The 25,128-nt window shown below is 43.1% G+C and overlaps 1 protein-coding gene and 1 long non-coding RNA gene across 2 annotated transcripts in view; one reads left to right on the top strand and one right to left on the bottom strand.

Annotated features, from left to right (window-relative positions):
- Nucleotides 1–4,092, bottom strand: part of LOC141073440 (uncharacterized) — a 132,165-nt gene extending 128,073 nt beyond the window's left edge. The window contains exon 1 of the mRNA XM_073560653.1: nucleotides 3,711–4,092. Within this exon, the coding sequence (XP_073416754.1) occupies nucleotides 3,711–4,029 (319 nt within the window). The 5' untranslated portion in view covers nucleotides 4,030–4,092. The remainder of the gene's footprint in view (nucleotides 1–3,710) is intronic.
- Nucleotides 4,093–5,443: 1,351 nt separating this feature from the next.
- Nucleotides 5,444–25,128, top strand: part of LOC141073461 (uncharacterized) — a 30,118-nt gene continuing 10,433 nt past the window's right edge. Inside the window, exon 1 of the long non-coding RNA XR_012226963.1 lies at nucleotides 5,444–5,543. This is a non-coding gene — a long non-coding RNA (uncharacterized lncRNA). The remainder of the gene's footprint in view (nucleotides 5,544–25,128) is intronic.

Below are 25,128 nucleotides of genomic sequence, written 5' to 3'. Positions count from 1 at the left end.
TGAGTAAGGTTGGCCACTTGGTCCGCCAGAGTACGGAGCGGATCCATACCAGAGAAAAAAAAGGTGCAAAATCCCCTTTAATGTAGTGTCAGTGATAATGTAATGCAACTGCGGAGCAGTTGTGCGCAACCTCCACCAGGGGCACTGGTAAGGGAAAAGGGGTTGCAGTCACCGTGTAGCACCATCGTGCAGATGTGCAGACCACCACTAGGAGACAGGCCGGGTCAGCAACAAACAGGAAGACGAAGTACCAGAAGTCACAGTAATGCATGTGGTCTGAGACAAGCCAGAAGTCAGAGCCAGATGGGAACACGGTACCCAAAATGTGAGTCGGAAAGGGGAGTCAGGGTACAAGCCAGTGAGTCAAAAGGTCGATAGCGTAGTATCAGAGACAGAAAACTGGAGGCGGGGTTCAGAGTTCAAGCCAAGTCATACACTGTAGGGAAACCACCAAACGTACACAAAGTCAGGGATAGGAAACGTGCCAGACACTAATACGGGAAGTCAGAGGCACAAGGATCACTAGGGTATACAGGTCAACTGCTCTAGCCTGGAAGCATGAACTATCACTGACGTCGTCTGCAGGCCGCAGTGAACTGAAATAGCAAAAACAGATCCAAAACGATGCTGAGGGGATTAACCCCTGCTTGACCTGTCCAGGGAGAAGATAGCCGAAAGCAAACCCTGGACTGGATCATGACACCTAGAGTTTCAAATTTTGAGTATTGTAGACTCTCGCCTTCAACGTCTTTCCCTACAATACTTGGTTGCACTGGAGGGGTTATGGCCCAGAGGAAAGAATGTGTGTTTTTGCATCAGAGGTGAATGCCCTCAGGTTGGTTGGCTCACTCCATACCTCTTATTCTGAGAAAACTGGTCTTGAGTGTCTGGAGGCCACTCGTAGAAGGGGGGGTACTGTCACAGATGTGTCAGAGGCTGCAGACCATTGCACTGCATCTGTCTGCAGAAGGTCTCAATAGTTTGCTTTGCAGACTAGTGTCCAACTCTCCTGGTGCTAATGGCCACACCTGGACCTGAGTGTTTATAACTCCAAACTTACTGTGGGTGATATTTTCTATTTGCATTTCCCGGCTGAGGGTTTGGAGCAGTAGCTGTCGGCTATCGTTCTTTTTGGAGTTTGGAGGACATTGGTTTTTCTCTCTGAGTCTTCTCAAACTAAGTGTTCCCTTGTTTTGTCTGTCTGTCCCAGTTGTCTTTAGCGGTAGTGAGGATTGACTAGCGCTCATCCTGTCCTCCCCAGTGCAGGGCATATTGCCAGGGTCAGGCAGGGATTAGATATCCTGCTCAGTGATAGGTGTGAAACTTATATAGGGACAATAGGACAGAGTGATGTTAGATCATTCTAGGGGTCTCCACTCCCACCTTCCGTTAGTGTTTGGTTCCCTTTCAATTATCCCTTTGTGCTCCACTTAGTCTGTCCTACACTGTGTGTGACTTTGGGTTAATTCGCTGCACAGCCATATTCAGGCTGCAGCATTAGACATATTGGTACATGGTCATTGCCACCCTGAGGCCTTTACCTGAGCTCTGTAGCACGGCCTGTCACCTGAGTAATACACTCCACAGACCTCGTCACTCTCTGGGACATATCCTGGAATTGCTCCATTGTTGCTTGTGATATACAATGTCTGCAAAATATGATGTTGTCTGTTGGATCTTTCTAGAAAATCTGCCATTCTATGAGAAAGTAGCCTGTCAGCTTTTTGCAGCCCTCTCCATCGGCCCCCTCCCCTTCTGAGTTACATTGTACCCTGTAAGCTTATAGCAGTCCCTTCCCCCAAGTCTCACCAGCTCTGACAGCATCTGAAACCTGAAACTGACCATTTCCTCTTGCAGCCCTACCCCCCGGCAAGGGAAAGCAGTGTCTTTGTTCTGAAAACCAAAAGCTGGTTGCAGGTATAGGAAATATTAAAAAGAAGCCTAGCTCGCATTCCGCTCATGACAGAGATATAATAGTCATATTTCCGTGATATGCGCGGACCCGGCTTCCCTACGGGGCCTCTTGCGAAATTCTCAGACTTCCAGAACCTGAAATATGGATTGCACCCAAATAGAATGTCTCAGTTATGGCATGTTTGGTGTTTTCGGATTCTATTCGGTAAATCACAACCAATGATACCATATATGTGTTTGTGTGGGCTCCCCCCGCTAAGATATGATCCTCATAAGTTTTGTAGCCAAATCATAACTTGAAGAGAGGAAGGTGGGACCTTCCCAGACTGCCCATTCCGTGAGGTCACAAACCCAAAAGGATAAGGGATTCCCTCCCCAAAGTTAGGCAGAACAGCTCAAGTCCTCGTGCCAGAGAGACGTGCAGATGAGCGGCGACGTTTGGTTAACCATATACATAAATCCCCGCAGTTCGTAGAAGATTGATAGCAGTGGTGGGGCCCCCCAAATACCCCCCTGTGGTAAATTGTTAGAGCGAGATTAGCTTGCTGGATATTTTTGTCCCATGGTACCATTGGTGGGATAACTAAGATAAGCCCCCACTGTGCCTGTGATAGCCGTGTGCCGGCAGTGTGTCACGTCCCTCCGTCTGCTGATACACCCATGTCAGTGGTGGGATCGTGACCTATTGGTGACACAGGGTCCGCTGTCCGTCATGTTTTGGTGGCAGCGGGACCCCCGTTCGTCAAGTATTGGCGAACAGCGGTGGGCTGTTCGTCACATTGCTCAAAACCATGAAAGATCCATTCTGCCTGGTTGGGAAGTTTCCACAAGAAGTGCTTGGTCTTGTGCAGATTGGTGAATGGCTCTCCTGGCTCTCTCCCTTGAGGAGGCTGCTTCCAAGCAACATGAGGCTTGTCCATGTTCCTGACCTGGGTCTCAGGCCTGACAGACTGAGCACAATACCGGCCCTCGCTTGTTACACTGGATTCACAATGTAATTCTAATGCTTTTGGTGTCTGGTAGAATCCGATTCCCTGACATTGATCATACAGCTCCACCAACTCCTGTATTATAGTCACCGCACAGAGGCTTCTATTGTTGACAGATGGACACAGTGTATTGAAATGTAAAGAGGTTATATAAAAATATGCTGCCTTTACTGAAAGCTGCTGTAAATAAAGCCGCAGATCTCACTACCTCTTGATCTGAAAGGGGGAACGATGAAGCCAGAGGTGAGTGTAAATGTTATTATTTTACTAGGAGAAAACATTGGGATTGAGAAGCTGTTGTCCGATAGTGGATAACCCCTTCTAACACTGCCGGACTACATCTCACATGCAGAGCAGTCCAGCTAATCTGTGTAACCCCGCCCCCCACTGATTGGCAGCTTGCCCACATTACTCAGTGTACACAGCTGCCAACCAGGTGTATGGGTGAGTTTATACAGCGGTCTGCATCTCAGCTCTGCTACATCTACAGCAGAGAAAACAGGTATTCTATGAGAACTGCAGCAAGCAGCCCAGTAAGTGATTCATCCCTGGCATCGGCATTCTTGCGCTATATTACGCTAGATTATGTAATAAAAACCTGCTGATGGACTTTAGAACCAATTATTTTATCCCAGACAAATGTTATAATAACCAAGGACCCACTGTTACCTTGTCATGGCCGATCCTCCATATACCATCATTAGGTCCGGCTATGGATGTCCTCTATATCATACAATGTGTAGGAGGATGTAATAAGGACAGTACTGTTATTCTCTATCCATATTCATGTTTTTAGCATTTACTCACCCAGTTGGGCGTAGATCTCCGCTCTCTGGAAGCTGCTCATGGTTGAACCTCCTCTGTTGTCCACCATGGTGATGTTCTTGGTGAGGTCATAGGCAAGTCTCTCCATTGTCTTGGGTTCATCACTACCTGCTGCTTCAGCGTGTGCTATGAAATCTTCTCCATCATCCAGCACGTACTTACAGGAGTTGATGAAGGACGATTTCCCATGACCGGGGTAACCGAAGATCTGCAGGAGAACCCGGGAGTAGCCCTGATTACCCCGGGGCCCGTCATCCAGGCTGAAGTTGCGGATACTTTCTTGAAGCTGGTCGACGTCCATTTCTTATAAGAACTTCTCTCTTCTGTATCTTTAGTCTCAGTGTGCTTTTGCCATCTAACTGTTATCGCCTTTGCTCCTTAGTTTCACTTTTACATTTGGAAATGTACCAACTAGATGGAGGAAACACCTTTTTATTTTCTTGTGCAATTCGGTGACATTTACTGTGCCAAATCCTTGAGCAAAATTAAGAAACATACTCAAGTTTTAACTCTACTTTTTTGTGTCTTTTCAAAGCAAAATGTCTCATGTTCCATGAAAATGTCACTAAATTTGTGCCAAAAACTTCAGACATACATAAAATCACTCCATAGGTAAAAGGAGCACATTTGTGAAAAAAACTGTACAATTGATAAAATGGCGACAACCTGCAAAACAGAAACCGTTCCCACATTGGTGAATAAAAAAAGCAAAAACATATTTAATAGACATAACAAGGTAGAAATAAAAGGAAGAATTTTGTATAAATAAAAAACAGCAAAAACTAGATGAAAAATGAACAAATCCAATAAATAATTGGTTTCTGTTTTCCAGTTGTTGTGGAATATTTATTAATTGCAATATGTTCAAAGTTTAATAGTAGGAGGAACAAAAAAGGGGTTATACAGTATGGGACTGCGCTAATTTTTACCTATGGGGCTCCAAACTTCAGCCCCAATCTCTTCTGGAGAATTTTCTATGGCTATATCTCTTCATGCTGTTCTTCTTTGTAGGCACATGGTTAGTAGAGATACAGCTCTATATACCAGTACACCTCTATATACTGTGATATACAATGTCATTGAAGTATGTTGTTTTTTCTGTAAAGATGTTTCTAGAACTTTCTAGGATCTTCCCCTCCTCCACACACAGAGAAAATCAGGCTGTCAGCTTGTCGCTTCCCTCCTCTTTTCATCCACAGCTTACACACACACACACACAGACCTGTGCTGCAACCTGAAGCCATCAACTTCCTGTTGAAGCACAGCAGTGGGAAAAGAACACTTTGTTCTGAAAACATGTGCTCAGCACCCTCATAGGAAATAGTGGAGATCTAATCATTTGGTCATAGAACGCGGCACATCTATGGTAGAAACACAAAACTCACATTTCTGCGAAGGGCACAAGGCCAGCTTGCTAATTCCTAATTTTCTCAGTTATAATCTCTTCAGAACCTGAGATATGGGTTCCTTCTAAATGGTGTATAAGAACTACTGCATATTTGGGCTTGAATTATTGTACCCAATAAACCACAAACAATGACGCCATATATGTGTTTGTGCGGGCTTCCCTCGCTAAGTTATGATTATTATAAGTTGTAGTAAGATTTCTACCTAGAGAGTAAGGGAGGTGGGACTTTCCCAGACCGCCCATTTTGTGAGGTCACAAGACCCTAGACAATAGGTGCTCCCTATGATATCCCAGTCAGTTGGAGCTACAGCATCCGAGCTGACAAGAACCCAGATGAGTGGAGACGTGTGGCTCCGCCTTCTCCCTACCCCACGCCGCATGGGCTGCCTAAGGAACAATATGTAACTGTGAGTGTAATTTCTTTCTGTTTCCTCCATTTTTGTTTTATACTTGTCTATTCTACATATTTTATGTCTCAATTTTATAGCAACTTTTATCTGTAATCACTGCCCTCATTTTGGGAAATAAATGATTTAATATTTAGTCTGTCTCCATGCTCTAAGAATCGAACTATACGCCTTTGTTAGATAATCGCTACTAATTGTGGGTTGGCTTCGAACCCCTCCCTTGAGTCTATAACTTTAGCGGAGAAACCAGGAGCTGGTGGCAGCATGTTGTGCACGGTTGTTGCGGCTAGCTGGCAGTCCAGAAGGGTCTTATATTGCTGAATGAGGGGCTGCGGCCACAGCATTGATAATTCCCTTACTGGAGAAGCCTAGAGGCCAGTTCACAACAAGCTGCCCGTCCGGTGACTAATTATTCTAGGTGCAGTTCCCTGACTGACCTGAGGGTAAGGGGGGCGCCGGAGAGCTGTGAGTTCCAAAGTGGAACTGAGAAAGTGTGATATACATAAATCCCCGCAGTCCGTAGAAGGCTGTTAGCAGTGGTGGGGTATCCAAAATACCCCCTGCGATAAATTGTTAGAGCGAGATTAGCTTGCTGGATATTTTTGTCACATGGTGCCGGTGGTGGGATAACTAAGATAAGCCCCCACTGTGCCTGTGATATCTGTGTGCCGGCAGTGTATCGCGTCCCTCCGTCCGCTGATACACCCGTGTCAGTGGTGGGATTGTGGCATATTGGTGACACAGGGTCCGCTGTCCGTCACGTTTTGGGGCAGCGGGACCCCCATTCGTCACGTATTGACAAACAGCGCCGGGCTGTTCATCACATACTCACCAACTAAATAAATATGCATATTGTAAGACGGCCATCGGATGAGTCCTTGAGGGGAGATATGTGTCATCGCGGCTATTAGCTGCGGTGATGTGAGCTTGGAAGCATGCTCCAGCACATATAATGCTGAGAGAGTTATTAGGCCATTCCAGGGCCAGGTTTTACAAGCGGTCATAAGACGTGGGTGAGAACGACCGCTCACATCTCCCAAACCCAGAGATGTGGTTTTGGTTTGACAGAGTATGGAGACTGAGTGTCTCATTCAGTGTCTGGAGATGTGGGATCTCCTGTGTGTTGGTCTGTGCTAAGGTCTAAAGAACCCAGATACTATCCTGAGCGGGCGGACCCATAATATTGGTTGAAATTTTTACTTTCTCTTTTCACTTTGTGCCAGAAAAGGCTGCGGTTTGTTTTGCCATCCGGAGCGGTTTATGAACTTTAAATAAACCTGCCTGGACATGGCTGCAATACTGCTGTCTGTGCCGACCTCACCTGCAGCTGAGTGACTACAATCCTCTACAATATATTTAGAAGTTGCTGCATCGTCACTCAGTGTGATATATAGTGAAGTGATGTAACTGTATAGTCACTCAGTGTGATATATAGTGAAGTTCTGTAGCTGTATAGTCACGCAGTGTGATATATAGTGAGGTGCTGTAACTGTATATTCACTCAGTGTGATATATAGTGAAGTGATGTAACTGTATAGTCACTCAGTGTGATATATAGTGAAGTGATGTAGCTGTATAGTCACTCAGTGTGATATATAGTGAAGTGATGTAGCTGGATAGTCACTCAGTGTGATATATAGTGAAGTTCTGTAGCTGTATAGTCACGCAGTGTGATATATAGTGAGGTGCTGTAACTGTATATTCACTCAGTGTGATATATAGTGAAGTGATGTAGCTGTATAGTCAGTGTGATATATAGTGAAGTGCTGTAACTGTATAGTCACTCAGTGTGATATATAGTGAAGTGCTGTAACTGTATAGTCACTCAGTCTGATATATAGTGAAGTGCTGTAACTGTATAGTCACTCAGTGTGACATATAGTGAAGTGCTATAACTGTATAATTACTCAGTGTGATATATAGTGAAGTGCTGTAACTGTATAGCCACTGAGTGTGATATATAGTGAAGTGATGTAACTGTATAGTCACTCAGTGTGATATACACTCACTGGCCACTTTATTAGGTACACCATGCTAGTAAGGGGTTGGACCCCCTTTTGCCTTCAGAACTGCCTCAATTCTTCGTGGCAGAGATTCAACAAGGTGCTGGAAGCATTCCTCAGAGATTTTGGACCATATTGACATGATGGCATCACACAGTTGGCGCAGATTTGTCGGCTGCACATCCCTGATGCGAATCTCCCGTTCCACCACATCCCAAAGATGCTCTATTGGATTGAGATCTGGTGACTGAGGAGGCCATTTGAGTACAGTAAACTCATTGTCATGTTCAAGAAACCAATCTGAGATGATTCGAGCTTTATGACATGGCGCATTATCCTGCTGAAAGTAGCCATCAGATGTTGGGTACATTGTGGTCATAAAGGGATGGACATGGTCAGCAACAATACTCAGGTAGGCTGTGGCGTTGCAACGATGCTCAATTGGTACCAAGGGGCCCAAAGAGTGCCCAGAAAAAATTCCCCACACCATGACACCACCACCACCAGCCTGAACCGTTGATACAAGGCAGGATGGATCCATGCTTTCATGTTGTTTACGCCAAATTCTGACCCTACCATCCGAATGTCGCAGCAGAAATCGAGACTCATCAGACCAGGCAACGTTTTTCCAATCTTCTACTGTCCAATTTCGATGAGCTTGTGCAAATTGTAGCCTCAGTTTCCTGTTCTTAGCTGAGAGGAGTGGTACCCAGTGTGGTCTTCTGCTGCTGTAGCCCATCTGCCTCAAAGTTCGACGCACTGTGCGTTCAGAGATGCTCTTCTGCCTACCTTGGTTGTAACGGGTGGCAATTTGAGTCACTGTTGCCTTTCTATCAGCTCGAACCAGTCTGCCCATTCTCCTCTGACCTCTGGCATCAACATGGCATTTCCGGCCACAGAACTGCCGCTCACTGGATTTTTTTTCTTTTTCGGACCATTCTCTGTAAACCCTAGAGATGGTTGTGCGTGAAAATCCCAGTAGATCAGCAGTTTCTGAAATTCTCAGACCAGCCCTTCTGGCACCAACAATCATGCCACGTTCAAAGGCACTCAAATCACCTTTCTTCCCCATACTGATGCTCGGTTTGAACTGCAGGAGATTGTCTTGACCATGTCTACATGCCTAAATGCACTGAGTTGCCGCCATGTGATTGGCTGATTAGAAATTAAGTCTTAACACACAGTTGGACAGGTGTACCTAATAAAGTGGCCAGTGAGTGTATAGTGAAGTGCTGTAACTGTATAGTCACTCAGTGTGATATATAGTGAAGTGCTGTAACTGTATAGCCACTGAGTGTGATATATAGTGAAGTCATGTAACTGCATTGTCACTCAGTGTGATATATAGTGAAGTGATGTAACTGTATAGTCACTCAGTGTGATATATAGTGAAGTGATGTAGCTGTATAGTCACTCAGTGTGATATATAGTGAAGTGATGTAACTGTATCGTCACTCAGTGTGATATATCGTGAAGTGATGTAACTGTATAGTCACTCAGTGTGATATATAGTGAAGTGATGTAGCTGTAAAGTCACACAGTGTGATATATAGTGAAGTGATGTAGCTGTAAAGTCACTCAGTGTGATATATAGTGAAGTGATGTAACTGTATAGTCACTCAGTGTGATACATAGTGAAGTGCTGTAACTGTATAGTCACTCAGTGTGATATATAGTGAAGTGCTGTAACTGTATAGTCACTCAGTGTGATATATAGTGAAGTGCTGTAACTGTATAGTCACTCAGTGTGATATATAGTGAAGTGCTATAACTGTATAATTACTCAGTGTGATATATAGTGAAGTGCTGTAACTGTATAGCCACTGAGTGTGATATATAGTGAAGTGATGTAACTGTATAGTCACTCAGTGTGATATATAGTGAAGTGCTGTAACTGTATAATTACTCAGTGTGATATATAGTGAAGTGCTGTAGCTGTATAGTCACTCAGTGTGATATATAGTGAAGTGATGTAACTGTATAGTCACTCAGTGTGATATATAGTGAAGTGATGTAGCTGTATAGTCACTCAGTGTGATATATAGTGAAGTGATGTAACTGTACAGTCACTCAGTGTGATATATAGTGAAGTGATGTAGCTGGATAGTCACTCAGTGTGATATATAGTGAAGTTCTGTAGCTGTATAGTCACGCAGTGTGATATATAGTGAGGTGCTGTAACTGTATAATCACTCAGTGTGATATATAGTAAAGTGATGTAGCTGTATAGTCACTCAGTGTGATATATAGTGAAGTGATGTAACTGTATAGTCACTCAGTGTGATATATAGTGAAGTGCTTTAACTGTATAGTCACTCAGTGTGATATATAGTGAAGTGCTATAACTGTATAGTCACTCAGTGTGATATATAGTGAAGTGCTGTAACTGTATAGTCACTCAGTGTGATATATAGTGAAGTGCTATAACTGTATAGCCACTGAGTGTGATATATAGTGAAGTGATGTAACTGTATAGTCACTCAGTGTGATATATAGTGAAGTGCTGTAACTGTATAGTCACTCAGTGTGATATATAGTGAAGTGCTGTAACTGTATAGCCACTGAGTGTGATATATAGTGAAGTGCTGTAGCTGTATAGTCACTCAGTGTGATATATAGTGAAGTGATGTAACTGTATAGTCACTCAGTGTGATATATAGTGAAGTGATGTAGCTGTATAGTCACTCAGTGTGATATATAGTGAAGTGATGTAACTGTATCGTCACTCAGTGTGATATATCGTGAAGTGATGTAACTGTATAGTCACTCAGTGTGATATATAGTGAAGTGATGTAGCTGTATAGTCACTCAGTGTGATATATAGTGAAGTGCTGTAACTGTATAGTCACTCAGTGTGATATATAGTGATGTGCTGTAGCTGTATAGTCACTCAGTGTGATATATAGTGAAGTGATGTAGCTGTATAGTCACTCAGTGTGATATATAGTGAAGTGATGTAACTGTATAGTCACTCAGTGTGATATATAGTGAAGTGCTTTAACTGTATAGTCACTCAGTGTGATATATAGTGAAGTGCTGTAACTGTATAGTCACTCAGTGTGATATATAGTGAAGTGATGTAGCTGTATAGTCACTCAGTGTGATATATAGTGAAGTGATGTAACTGTATCGTCACTCAGTGTGATATATCGTGAAGTGATGTAACTGTATAGTCACTCAGTGTGATATATAGTGAAGTGATGTAACTGTATAGTCACTCAGTGTGATATATAGTGATGTGCTGTAGCTGTATAGTCACTCAGTGTGATATATAGTGAAGTGATGTAGCTGTATAGTCACTCAGTGTGATATATAGTGAAGTGATGTAACTGTATAGTCACTCAGTGTGATATATAGTGAAGTGCTGTAACTGTATAGTCACTCAGTGTGATATATAGTGAAGTGCTGTAACTGTATAGTCACTCAGTGTGATATATAGTGAAGTGATGTAGCTGTATAGTCACTCAGTGTGATATATAGTGAAGTGATGTAACTGTATCGTCACTCAGTGTGATATATCGTGAAGTGATGTAACTGTATAGTCACTCAGTGTGATATATAGTGAAGTGATGTAACTGTATAGTCACTCAGTGTGATATATAGTGATGTGCTGTAGCTGTATAGTGACTCAGTGTGATATATAATGAAGTGATGTAGCTGTAAAGTCACTCAGTGTGATATATAGTGAAGTGATGTAGCTGTAAAGTCACTCAGTGTGATATATAGTGAAGTGATGTAACTGTATAGTCACTCAGTGTGATACATAGTGAAGTGCTGTAACTGTATAGTCACTCAGTGTGATATATAGTGAAGTGCTGTAACTGTATAGTCACTCAGTGTGATATATAATGAAGTGCTGTAACTGTATAGTCACTCAGTGTGATATATAGTGAAGTGCTATAACTGTATAATTACTCAGTGTGATATATAGTGAAGTGCTGTAACTGTATAGCCACTGAGTGTGATATATAGTGAAGTGATGTAACTGTATAGTCACTCAGTGTGATATATAGTGAAGTGCTGTAACTGTATAATTACTCAGTGTGATATATAGTGAAGTGCTGTAGCTGTATAGTCACTCAGTGTGATATATAGTGAAATGATGTAACTGTATAGTCACTCAGTGTGATATATAGTGAAGTGCTGTAACTGTATAGCCACTGAGTGTGATATATAGTGAAGTGATGTAACTGCATTGTCACTCAGTGTGATATATAGTGAAGTGATGTAACTGTATAGTCACTCAGTGTGATATATAGTGAAGTGATGTAGCTGTATAGTCACTCAGTGTGATATATAGTGAAGTGATGTAACTGTATCGTTACTCAGTGTGATATATCGTGAAGTGATGTAACTGTATAGTCACTCAGTGTGATATATAGTGAAGTGATGTAACTGTATAGTCACTCAGTGTGATATATAGTGAAGTGATGTAGCAGTAAAGTCACTCAGTGTGATATATAGTGAAGTGATGTAGCTGTAAAGTCACTCAGTGTGATATATAGTGAAGTGCTGTAACTGTATAGTCACTCAGTGTGATATATAGTGAAGTGCTATAACTGTATAATTACTCAGTGTGATATATAGTGAAGTGCTGTAACTGTATAGCCACTGAGTGTGATATATAGTGAAGTGATGTAACTGTATAGTCACTCAGTGTGATATATAGTGAAGTGCTGTAACTGTATAATTACTCAGTGTGATATATAGTGAAGTGCTGTAGCTGTATAGTCACTCAGTGTGATATATAGTGAAGTGCTGTAACTGTATAGTCACTCAGTGTGATATATAGTGAAGTGCTGTAACTGTATAGTCACTCAGTGTGATATATAGTGAAGTGCTATAACTGTATAATTATTCAGTGTGATATATAGTGAAGTGCTGTAACTGTATAGCCACTGAGTGTGATATATAGTGAAGTGATGTAACTGTATAGTCACTCAGTGTGATATATAGTGAAGTGCTGTAACTGTATAATTACTCAGTGTGATATATAGTGAAGTGCTGTAGCTGTATAGTCACTCAGTGTGATATATAGTGAAGTGATGTAACTGTATAGTCACTCAGTGTGATATATAGTGAAGTGATGTAGCTGTATAGTCACTCAGTGTGATATATAGTGAAGTGATGTAACTGTATAGTCACTCAGTGTGATATATAGTGAAGTGATGTAGCTGGATAGTCACTCAGTGTGATATATAGTGAAGTTCTGTAGCTGTATAGTCACGCAGTGTGATATATAGTGAGGTGCTGTAACTGTATAATCACTCAGTGTGATATATAGTAAAGTGATGTAGCTGTATAGTCACTCAGTGTGATATATAGTGAAGTGATGTAACTGTATAGTCACTCAGTGTGATATATAGTGAAGTGCTGTAACTGTATAGTCACTCAGTGTGATATATAGTGAAGTGCTGTAACTGTATAGTCACTCAGTGTGATATATAGTGAAGTGCTGTAACTGTATAGTCACTCAGTGTGATATATAGTGAAGTGCTATAACTGTATAGCCACTGAGTGTGATATATAGTGAAGTGATGTAACTGTATAGTCACTCAGTGTGATATATAGTGAAGTGCTGTAACTGTATAGTCACTCAGTGTGATATATAGTGAAGTGCTGTAACTGTATAGCCACTGAGTGTGATATATAGTGAAGTGCTGTAGCTGTATAGTCACTCAGTGTGATATATAGTGAAGTGATGTAACTGTATAGTCACTCAGTGTGATATATAGTGAAGTGATGTAGCTGTATAGTCACTCAGTGTGATATATAGTGAAGTGATGTAACTGTATCGTCACTCAGTGTGATATATCGTGAAGTGATGTAACTGTATAGTCACTCAGTGTGATATATAGTGAAGTGATGTAGCTGTATAGTCACTCAGTGTGATATATAGTGAAGTGCTGTAACTGTATAGTCACTCAGTGTGATATATAGTGATGTGCTGTAGCTGTATAGTCACTCAGTGTGATATATAGTGAAGTGATGTAGCTGTATAGTCACTCAGTGTGATATATAGTGAAGTGATGTAACTGTATAGTCACTCAGTGTGATATATAGTGAAGTGCTGTAACTGTATAGTCACTCAGTGTGATATATAGTGAAGTGCTGTAACTGTATAGTCACTCAGTGTGATATATAGTGAAGTGATGTAGCTGTATAGTCACTCAGTGTGATATATAGTGAAGTGATGTAACTGTATCGTCACTCAGTGTGATATATCGTGAAGTGATGTAACTGTATAGTCACTCAGTGTGATATATAGTGAAGTGATGTAACTGTATAGTCACTCAGTGTGATATATAGTGTTGTGCTGTAGCTGTATAGTGACTCAGTGTGATATATAGTGAAGTGATGTAGCTGTAAAGTCACTCAGTGTGATATATAGTGAAGTGATGTAGCTGTAAAGTCACTCAGTGTGATATATAGTGAAGTGATGTAACTGTATAGTCACTCAGTGTGATACATAGTGAAGTGCTGTAACTGTATAGTCACTCAGTGTGATATATAGTGAAGTGCTGTAACTGTATAGTCACTCAGTGTGATATATAATGAAGTGCTGTAACTGTATAGTCACTCAGTGTGATATATAGTGAAGTGCTATAACTGTATAATTACTCAGTGTGATATATAGTGAAGTGCTGTAACTGTATAGCCACTGAGTGTGATATATAGTGAAGTGATGTAACTGTATAGTCACTCAGTGTGATATATAGTGAAGTGCTGTAACTGTATAATTACTCAGTGTGATATATAGTGAAGTGCTGTAGCTGTATAGTCACACAGTGTGATATATAGTGAAATGATGTAACTGTATAGTCACTCAGTGTGATATATAGTGAAGTGATGTAGCTGTATAGTCACTCAGTGTGATATATAGTGAAGTGATGTAACTGTATAGTCACTCAGTGTGATATATAGTGAAGTGATGTAGCTGGATAGTCACTCAGTGTGATATATAGTGAAGTTCTGTAGCTGTATAGTCACGCAGTGTGATATATAGTGAGGTGCTGTAACTGTATTATCACTCAGTGTGATATATAGTAAAGTGATGTAGCTGTATAGTCACTCAGTGTGATATATAGTGAAGTGATGTAACTGTATAGTCACTCAGTGTGATATATAGTGAAGTGCTGTAACTGTATAGTCACTCAGTGTGATATATAGTGAAGTGCTGTAACTGTATAGTCACTCAGTGTGATATATAGTGAAGTGCTGTAACTGTATAGTCACTCAGTGTGATATATAGTGAAGTGCTATAACTGTATAGCCACTGAGTGTGATATATAGTGAAGTGATGTAACTGTATAGTCACTCAGTGTGATATATAGTGAAGTGCTGTAACTGTATAGTCACTCAGTGTGATATATAGTGAAGTGCTGTAACTGTATAGCCACTGAGTGTGATATATAGTGAAGTGCTGTAGCTGTATAGTCACTCAGTGTGATATATAGTGAAGTGATGTAACTGTATAGTCACTCAGTGTGATATATAGTGAAGTGATGTAGCTGTATAGTCACTCAGTGTGATATATAGTGAAGTGATGTAACTGTATCGTCACTCAGTGTGATATATAGTGAAGTGATGTAGCTGTATAGTCACTCAGTGTGATATATAGTGAAGTGCTGTAACTGTATAGTCACTCAGTGTGATATATAGTGATGTGCTGTAGCTGTATAGTCACTCAGTGTGATATATAGAGAAGTGATGTAGCTGTATAGTCACTCAGTGTGATATATAGTGAAGTGATGTAACTGTATAGTCACTCAGTGTGATATATAGTGAAGTGCTGTAACTGTATAGTCACTCAGTGTGATATATAGTGAAGTGCTGTAACTGTATAGTCACTCAGTCTGATATATAGTGAAGTGCTGTAACTGTATAGTCACTCAGTGAGATATATATTGAAGTGCTGTAACTGTATAGTCACTCAGTGTGACATATAGTGAAGTGCTATAACTGTATAATTACTCAGTGTGATATATAGTGAAGTGCTGTAACTGTATAGCCACTGAGTGTGATATATAGTGAAGTGATGTAACTGTATAGTCACTCAGTGTGATATATAGTGAAGTGCTGTAACTTTATAGTCACTCAGTGTGATATATAGTGAAGTGCTGTAACTGTATAGCCACTGAGTGTGATATATAGTGAAGTGATGTAACTGCATTGTCACTCAGTGTGATATATAGTGAAGTGATGTAACTGTATAGTCACTCAGTGTGATATATAGTGAAGTGATGTAGCTGTATAGTCACTCAGTGTGATATATAGTGAAGTGATGTAACTGTATCGTCACTCAGTGTGATATATCGTGAAGTGATGTAACTGTATAGTCACTCAGTGTGATATATAGTGAAGTGCTGTAACTGTATAGTCACTCAGTGTGATATATAGTGATGTGCTGTAGCTGTATAGTCACTCAGTGTGATATATAGTGAAGTGATGTAGCTGTAAAGTCACTCAGTGTGATATATAGTGAAGTGATGTAACTGTATAGTCACTTAGTGTGATATATAGTGAAGTGCTGTAACTGTATAGTCACTCAGTGTGATATATAGTGAAGTGCTGTAACTGTATAGTCACTCAGTGTGATATATAGTGAAGTGCTATAACTGTATAATTACTCAGTGTGATATATAGTGAAGTGCTGTAACTGTATAGCCACTGAGTGTGATATATAGTGAAGTGATTTAACTGTATAGTCACTCAATGTGATATATAGTGAAGTGCTGTAACTGTATAGCCACTGAGTGTGATATATAGTGAAGTGCTGTAGCTGTATAGTCACTCAGTGTGATATATAGTGAAGTGATGTAGCTGTATAGTCACTCAGTGTGATATATAGTGAAGTGATGTAGCTGTATAGTCACTCAGTGTGATATATAGTGAAGTGATGTAACTGTATAGTCACTCAGTGTGATATATAGTGAAGTGATGTAGCTGGATAGTCACTCAGTGTGATATATAGTGAAGTTCTGTAGCTGTATAGTCACGCAGTGTGATATATAGTGAGGTGCTGTAACTGTATATTCACTCAGTGTGATATATAGTGAAGTGATGTAGCTGTATAGTCACTCAGTGTGATATATAGTGAAGTGATGTAACTGTATAGTCACTCAGTGTGATATATAGTGAAGTGCTGTAACTGTATAGTCACTCAGTGTGATATATAGTGAAGTGCTGTAACTGTATAGTCACTCAGTGTGATATATAGTGAAGTGCTGTAACTGTATAGTCACTCAGTGTGATATATAGTGAAGTGCTATAACTGTATAGCCACTGAGTGTGATATATAGTGAAGTGATGTAACTGTATAGTCACTCAGTGTGATATATAGTGAAGTCCTGTAACTGTATAGTCACAGTGTGATATATAGTGAAGTGCTGTAACTGTATAGCCACTGAGTGTGATATATAGTGAAGTGCTGTAGCTGTATAGTCACTCAGTGTGATATATAGTGAAGTGATGTAACTGTATAGTCACTCAGTGTGATATATAGTGAAGTGATGTAGCTGTATAGTCACTCAGTGTGATATATAGTGAAGTGATGTAACTGTATCGTCACTCAGTGTGATATATCGTGAAGTGATGTAACTGTATAGTCACTCAGTGTGATATATAGTGAAGTGATGTAGCTGTATAGTCACTCAGTGTGATATATAGTGAAGTGCTGTAACTGTATAGTCACTCAGTGTGATATATAGTGATGTGCTGTAGCTGTATAGTCACTCAGTGTGATATATAGTGAAGTGATGTAGCTGTATAGTCACTCAGTTTGATATATAGTGAAGTGATGTAACTGTATAGTCACTCAGTGTGATATATAGTGAAGTGCTGTAACTGTATAGTCACTCAGTGTGATATATAGTGAAGTGCTGTAACTGTATAGTCACTCAGTGTGATATATAGTGAAGTGCTGTAACTGTATAGTCACTCAGTGTGATATATAGTGAAGTGCTATAACTGTATAATTACTCAGTGTGATATATAGTGAAGTGCTGTAACTGTATAGCCACTCAGTGTGATATATAGTGAAGTGATGTAACTGTATAGTCACTCAGTGTGATATATAGTGAAGTGCTGTAACTGTATAGTCACTCAGTGTGATATATAGTGAAGTGCTGTAACTGTATAGTCACTCAGTGTGATATATAGTGAAGTGCTATAACTGTATAATTACTCAGTGTGATATATAGTGAAGTGCTGTAACTGTATAGCCACTGAGTGTGATATATAGTGAAGTGCTGTAGCTGTATAGTCACTCAGTGTGATATATAGTGAAGTGATGTAACTGTATAGTCACTCAGTGTGATATATAGTGAAGTGATGTAGCTGTATAGTCACTCAGTGTGATATATAGTGAAGTGCTGTAACTGTATAGTCACTCAGTGTGATATATAGTGATGTGCTGTAGCTGTATAGTCACTCAGTGTGATATATAGTGAAGTGATGTAACTGTATAGTCACTCAGTGTGATATATAGTGAAGTGATGTTACTGTATAGTCACTCAGTGTGATATATAGTGAAGTGATGTTACTGTATAGTCACTCAGTGTGATATATAGTGAAGTGATGTAGCTGTATAGTGACTCAGTGTGATATATAGTGAAGTGCTGTAGCTGTATAGTCACTCAGTGTGATACATAGTGATGTGCTGTAGCTGTATAGCCACTGAGTGTGATATATAGTGAAGTGCTGTAGCTGTATAGTCACTCAGTGTGATATATACAGTCATGGCCAAAAGTATTGACACCCCTGCAATTCTGTCAGATAATATTCAGTTTCTTCCTGAAACGAAACCCGACCCTAGGATGAGGTCGGCCACGAGGTCGGCGACTTACGCGCCAAAGTCGAGTTTCAAAAGTTTGTTTTGCGCTCTTTTTCAGCCAATCAGGATCCACGGACACTGTGGGCAACGTGATGACATAGGCAGGGGTCACCACCATCTTTCAGAAGGGCATGCAAGTGATTGGCTTGCTTTGGTGGGCGTCACAGGGGTTATAAAAGGGCGTGCACGCCGACCGCCATCTTACTTCTGCCGATCTTAGCATAGGGAGAGGTTGCTGATTCTGTAGGGAGAGCGTTAGGCAGGGAAGAAGAAAAAAAAACTGCTTCTGCTGCTAGCGATTTTGCCTGTGCAACACACCAGTCACTGTGTGTGCAGTGCAAGGGGAGGCTATATAGTGGTGTATCAGTGGTGTTGGTTGTTGGGCTGCCTTCTAAGGCTTCCTGACAGCTGCATTGCTGTTTCCCCACTGCTCTGCAAACTGCGTTTTTAAAAAGCAATCCCAATTTTTTTTTTGTCCTGCTGAGGTACTGAGCGTGCATTTTTTCACACCATACAGTGGTGTACGCTCCTCACACAGTACTGTGTAACGGCTGTTATCACAGCCACAGTGGAGCTATCTGTGTGTCACTGTGGAAGGATAAGTGGAGGACTTGTTCCGTTCTTACAGACCTACACTCTAGGGAGATTCCTATTCTGCCCAATTCTACATACATCTTGTAGTTTGTGATACACTAGCCAATTTCTGCCTGTGACATAGCGCTCTGATATTCAGTGGGCCTCACACAATCCAAAAGTGTCCAGTGTCCACAAGTGTCAGCAAAAATTCAAAATCTCCCTTATCCTGTAGTCACTTTTTTCACACCTGTGCCATCGAGCCTGTGACATAGCGCTCTGATATTCAGTGGGCCTCACAGAATCCAAAAGTGTCCAGTGTCCACAAGTGTCTGCAGAAATTCAAAATCTCCCTTATCCTGTAGTCACTTTTTTCACACCTGTGCCATCGAGCCTGTGACATAGCGCTCTGATATTCAGTGGGCCTCACACAATCCAAAAGTGTCCAGTGTCCACAAGTGTCTGCAGAAATTCAAAATCTCCCTTATCCTGTAGTCACTTTTTTCACACCTGTGCCATCGAGCCTGTGACATAGCGCTCTGATATTCAGTGGGCCTCACACAATCCAAAAGTGTCCAGTGTCCACAAGTGTCTGCAGAAATTCAAAATCTCCCTTATCCTGTAGTCACTTTTTTCACACCTGTGCCATCGAGCCTGTGACATAGCACTCTGATATTCAGTGGGCCTCACACAATCCAAAAGTGTCCAGTGTCCACAAGTGTCTGCAGAAATTCAAAATCTCCCTTATCCTGTAGTCACTTTTTTCACACCTGTGCCATCGAGCCTGTGACATAGCGCTCTGATATTCAGTGGGCCTCACACAATCCAAAAGTGTCCAGTGTCCACAAGTGTCTGCAGAAATTCAAAATCTCCCTTATCCTGTAGTCACTTTTTTCACACCTGTGCCATCGAGCTTGTGACATAGCGCTCTGATATTCAGTGGGCCTCACACAATCCAAGTGTCCAGTGTCCACAAGTGTCTGCAGAAATTCAAAATCTCCCTTATCCTGTAGTCACTTTTTTCACACCTGTTGCATCGAGCCTGTGACATAGCGCTCTGATATTCAGTGGGCCTCACACAATCCAAAAGTGTCCAGTGTCCACAAGTGTGTGCAGAAAATCTAAATCTCCCCTGTCCTATAAACACCTTGTACCTTGTTTTACATTACTATATAGTTTGTTGGATTTTGTCTACATTTCTACCAAAAATGAGGAAGGCTGGTGGAAGAGGCCGTGGAATTGGGCGGGGGTTGGCAGCTGGTAATGATGGTGTTGGTGGTGGATCTGATGGTAGTGGCAAAAGCAAAATAGGACCGAATGCAGGAGGTGTTGAGCCTGCGTCATCGTCTGGCTCCATAAGGCTTCGAAGGCTTAGTTTTCTAGGAGTTGGCAAACCGCTTTTAAAGCCAGAGCATCAGGAAAAAGTTTTGTCTTACATTGCTGACTCAGCCTCCAGCTCTATCGCCTCCTCTTCTTCAGTTGTAAAAAGTAAAAGCACTGAGTCGTCATTGGAGGCTCATGTTCATGAACCACACCTTTCCTTGTGTCCTTCACCCCAACCAAGATTGAAGGATGACGCAGGCCATACTACTGATTACTCCATGGAGCTGTTTTCACATACCATGCCTGGATTATCAAGTGAAATGGTGAATTACCCAGGCCAAGATGAATCTGACATGGAGTGCACTGATGCACAGCCGCTGATAGATGATTCTGCTGGTACATTCACTCAGAGCACTACATTGTCCTCGCAGTGTACAGAGCCAGATTCTGACCCTGATGAGACTCAGGTGCCCCTTCCCGCACACTATACCACCATACACGGTGACACAGAGGAAGGTGCACATGACATTGAAGAGGAGGTGATGGATGACCCAGTTGTTGACCCAGATTGGCATCCATTGGGGGAAGAGGGTGCTGCTTCCAATAGCTCAGATGAGGAGCATCCACAGCAGACATCGACATCGCAACAGCTGTTATCTGGCAGGCCCAGAGCACTCTAAAGACAGGTTCCAAACATCAAAAGAGTTGCTGGACAGCTTGTCCAGAGGGTCAAAACATCACAGCGTGCTAGGCTGCAAAATGTCTGCCAAAGTAGGAAGAGTGCAGTGTGGCACTTTTTTGAACAAAATCCTCATGATCAGGCCAAGGTTATCTGTAAGAAGTGCGCAAAGACCTTTAGCCGAGGGAAAAATCTGAAAAATTTGAATACCAGTTGCATGCTTAGACATTTAACCAGCATGCACTTGCAAGCGTGGACACAACACCAAACCTCAAGTGCCACATGTGCAACTGATCACAAAGAAGGTAGTCAGCAACGCTACATTGTTTCCCCCACTGTAAGCCCACCGGTTAGCACAGCAGCAAATGTTGAGGTGTCGTTGCAAGGCCACAGCAGTCAGGGAATCCCACTGTTATATCAACGAAATACTGAATCTAGGCCATCAGAAAGAACACCAACTCCATCACCATCATCAACCCTCTCTCAGTCCGCCCTGTCCACCGCTACTTCCACCATATACAGCTCTCAAGTCCAGCTCACCCTCCCAGACACTATGAGTAGGTCAAGAAAGTACTCAGTCTCTCATCCGCGTACACTGGGTTTGAACGCCCACATTGCCAAACTAATCTCGTTTGAGATGATGCCCTATCGGTTGGTGGAAAGCGCAGCTTTCCGCGACCTCATGGCCTATGCAGTACCACGCTATGACCTACCCAGTCACCACTTCTTCTCTCGCAAAGCCATCCCAGCCCTCCACCATCATGTGAAAGACCGCATTGTCCATGCACTCAAGCAGTCAGTGGAAAGGTGCACCTCACAACTGATGCATGGTCCAGTCGGCATGGCCAGCGCCGTTACGTGTCCCTCACTGCGCACTGGGTTAATGTGGTGGATGCAGGGTCCACAGGGGACAGCGGTGGTGGGACAGTGCTGCCTAGCCCACGGTATAGGAAACAGTTGGCTGTAGGCGTTCGACCCTCCTCCTCCTCCTCCAGAAGCGAAAGCTCGTCCACAGAGCGCAGTCGTACGAGCACTCCATCTGCAGCTGCCACTGTTGCACACGAGGTGTCCCCCTATCGAGCAGCTAGTGGAAAGCGTCAGCAGGCTGTGTTGCAGATGATGTGTTTGGGCGACAGACACACCGCCGAGGTGTTGGCCGAGTACTTGAAGCGACAAACTGAGTCATGGCTGGGCAGTGTACATCTTGAGGCAGGCAAGGTAGTTAGTGATAACGGCCGTAATTTTGTGGCAGCCATAGCCCTTTCAAAACTCAGCCACATACCTTGCTTGGCTCACACCTTGATCCTGGTGGTGCAGTGCTTCCTCAAAAATTATCCGGAGTTAACAGCCCTGCTCCAGAAGGTGCGAAGACTGTGCGCGCACATCCGCCGGTCGCCTGTACACTCCGTTCGTATGCAGAAGCTGCAGCGATTGCTCCACCTTCCCAACCACCGCCTCATTATCGACATTGCAACAAGGTGGAACTCCACCCTGCACATGGTGGAGCGGCTGTGCGAGCAGAGGCAGGCCATATTGCATTTGTGGGAGGATACACGGCCAGGCACTTTGAGAGCAGACATGGAGTTGACAGGTGTGCAGTGGTCGAAGCTGAAAGACCTCTGTAAAGTCCTTCAGTGTTTTGAGGAATGCACACGGCTGGTAAGCGCAGACGACGCCATCCTAAGCATGAGCATCCCACTTATGCGTCTGCTCATGCAAACTTTGACGCACCTTAATGAGCAGGCGTCTGCAGCCAATGTTGACGAGTAGGAAGAGGTGGAGGGAATCCTTGATGACATTCAGCCATTGTCTGCTCAGGGACCTCTCCTGGACGAGTTGGAGGAAGAAGAGGAGGAGGAGGATGATGATGGGGATGATTACTTAGGGGAGGAGGATGCATCTCGTGGGGCAAGTGAAAATGTTGGCGTGGCAAGGTCTGGTACAGGGTTTGTGCGTGACTGGAGGGATGTGGATTTGCCAGAAAGTGCTCCTCCAACCAGCACTCGCAGTGCATCATTGACACCGGGAACATTGGCCCACATGTCAGATTATGCCTTGCGGATCCTAAAAAGGGACCCCCGCATTGCCAAAATGATGAACGATGACGACTACTGGTTGGCCAGCATCCTGGATCCACGCTATAAAGACAAATTACAAAACATCATGCCACACGAGAACCTTGACCTAATATTGGCTAATAAACAAGCAACTCTGGTAAATCGGTTGCTTGAGGCATTCCCAGCACACAGCAGCGGTGATGGTTCTCACACGAGCCGTACGGGCCGGGGGCAGCTTGGCAGAGGTGTTCATGGTGCACACAGCAGAAGTGGCGTTGGAGACAGGGGTTTCATGACAATGTTGTGGACTGATTTTTCAAGTACCGCTCACACAACTGGTAATACTGCATCGATGGAAAGTGACAGGAGACAGCAGTTGTCAACTATGGTTACAAACTACTTTTCCTCCCATATTGATGTTCTCCCACACAGGTCATTCCCCTTTGACTATTGGGCCGCTAAACTGGACACCTGGCCTGAATTGGCACAATATGCCTTACAGGAGCTCGCTTGCCCAGCTGCAAGTGTGCTATCGGAAAGAGTCTTCAGTGCAGCTGGATCAATCCTGACAGAAAAAAGGACCCGTCTGTCAACCCAAAATGTGGATGATCTAACCTTCATTAAAATGAACAATGCATGGGTTTCCAAGGATTTTGTCCCACCTTCCCCTGATGACACATAGGGTGACAGAAAAATGGCTTGCTTTGGTCCACCTCTTCCTGGGACTTGACCTATTTCGCCTTTTGTATCAGCTGAATGTCCAACATCAACATATGCCACTTTCTAAAACTCCCTAACTGTGCTGCCTCCCCCCCCATGGCCGGGGTCACCACCTAGCGCACGACACCGTGCGAGTGCCGTTGCCCTGGACAGGTGGGGAGGCCGACTCTTGGGCGCGGGCACTGGCACAGGGTCCCTCATAGTGCAATCAAGTGTCTCTGACGGTGGTGGTGCACACCCGCCGTCAGACACACCGCCGTACTATTAGGGGCCCAGTGCCAGTACCGACGCCCATGAGTGGGCCCCCCTTACTTGGGCAGGGCCCCAGCATTTGCAATCTTTACCTCTCCCTGCTCCTCCGCTGTGTAGTCTGGGCCGTCAAATCCATACTGTGCCTGACACCGTGTGAGCCTGCCTCCTGATGTATAGACATATCTTTTGAATGTGTACGCTATCCATACATGTTATCCGGGGATACGGTACCCTTTCTCACCTTTGTGCAATCACGTGCAATCCATACTGGGCCTAACACCGTCTGAGCCTGCCTCCTGATGTATAGACATATCTTTTGAATGTGTACGCTATCCATACATGTTATCCGGGGATACGGTACCCTTTCTCACCTTTGTGCAATCACGTGCAATCCATACTGGGCCTAACACCGTCTGAGCCTGCCTCCTGATGTATAGACATATATTTTGAATGTGTACGCTATCCATACATGTTATCCGGGGATACGGTACCCTTTCTCACCTTTGTGCAATCACGTGTAATCCATACTGGGCGTGAGAACGGCTGGCGAGCTGTTAAGCAAGCTACAGCACCTGTGGTTTGCACACGTAAGTTTTTCATTTTTTCAGGAATGACGGTTAGGCCTAATTCCGGAACTGCGGTTGACCTGCACTTACTGGGAAATCATCGTTCGCGGGTAATAATTGTAATCAGTGATCCCCATCACTAACGTTGTTCAGCGGGTTATCTGCACCTGTAAGCGACAAACGCTGGCCTTTTCAGTGTAGCGCACATGCAGCCACGGACATGTAAGGGCATGACACACCAGTTATTGGCCAATCTCATGTGCCAGAGCCTCACGTGTCCCTCTAGTAAGCCGGACTCGGACCGCCGGGCATGACGGAGTCTCGTTCGTTAACGGAAATAAGCTTGCAATGTGTGCGTCTGTTCTGTAGCTGGCATGGTTGAGGTTTCCCAGGTGGAGTCGAATTTAACCGTAGGCTCCACTCCTGGTGGTGCCCTTCTGGACATTCCTTTAAGGTTCAGCTTTGCAACCATACTGCCCACGTAAAACAAACACTTTGCCTTCATGAACGCTGTTTGGAGAGTCATGACTCGTGGGAATAACGCCGCCCAATCAGTTAACCTGCTAGAGAGATCCTTC

This window comes from Dendrobates tinctorius, unplaced genomic scaffold (genome assembly GCF_039654945.1).
Source record: "Dendrobates tinctorius isolate UK_male_01 unplaced genomic scaffold, ASM3965494v1 ptg000301l, whole genome shotgun sequence".
Lineage (NCBI taxonomy): Eukaryota > Metazoa > Chordata > Amphibia > Anura > Dendrobatidae > Dendrobates > Dendrobates tinctorius.
The sequence above is the reverse complement of the archived record's forward strand: the minus strand, read 5'-3'. Positions and strand labels throughout refer to the sequence as shown.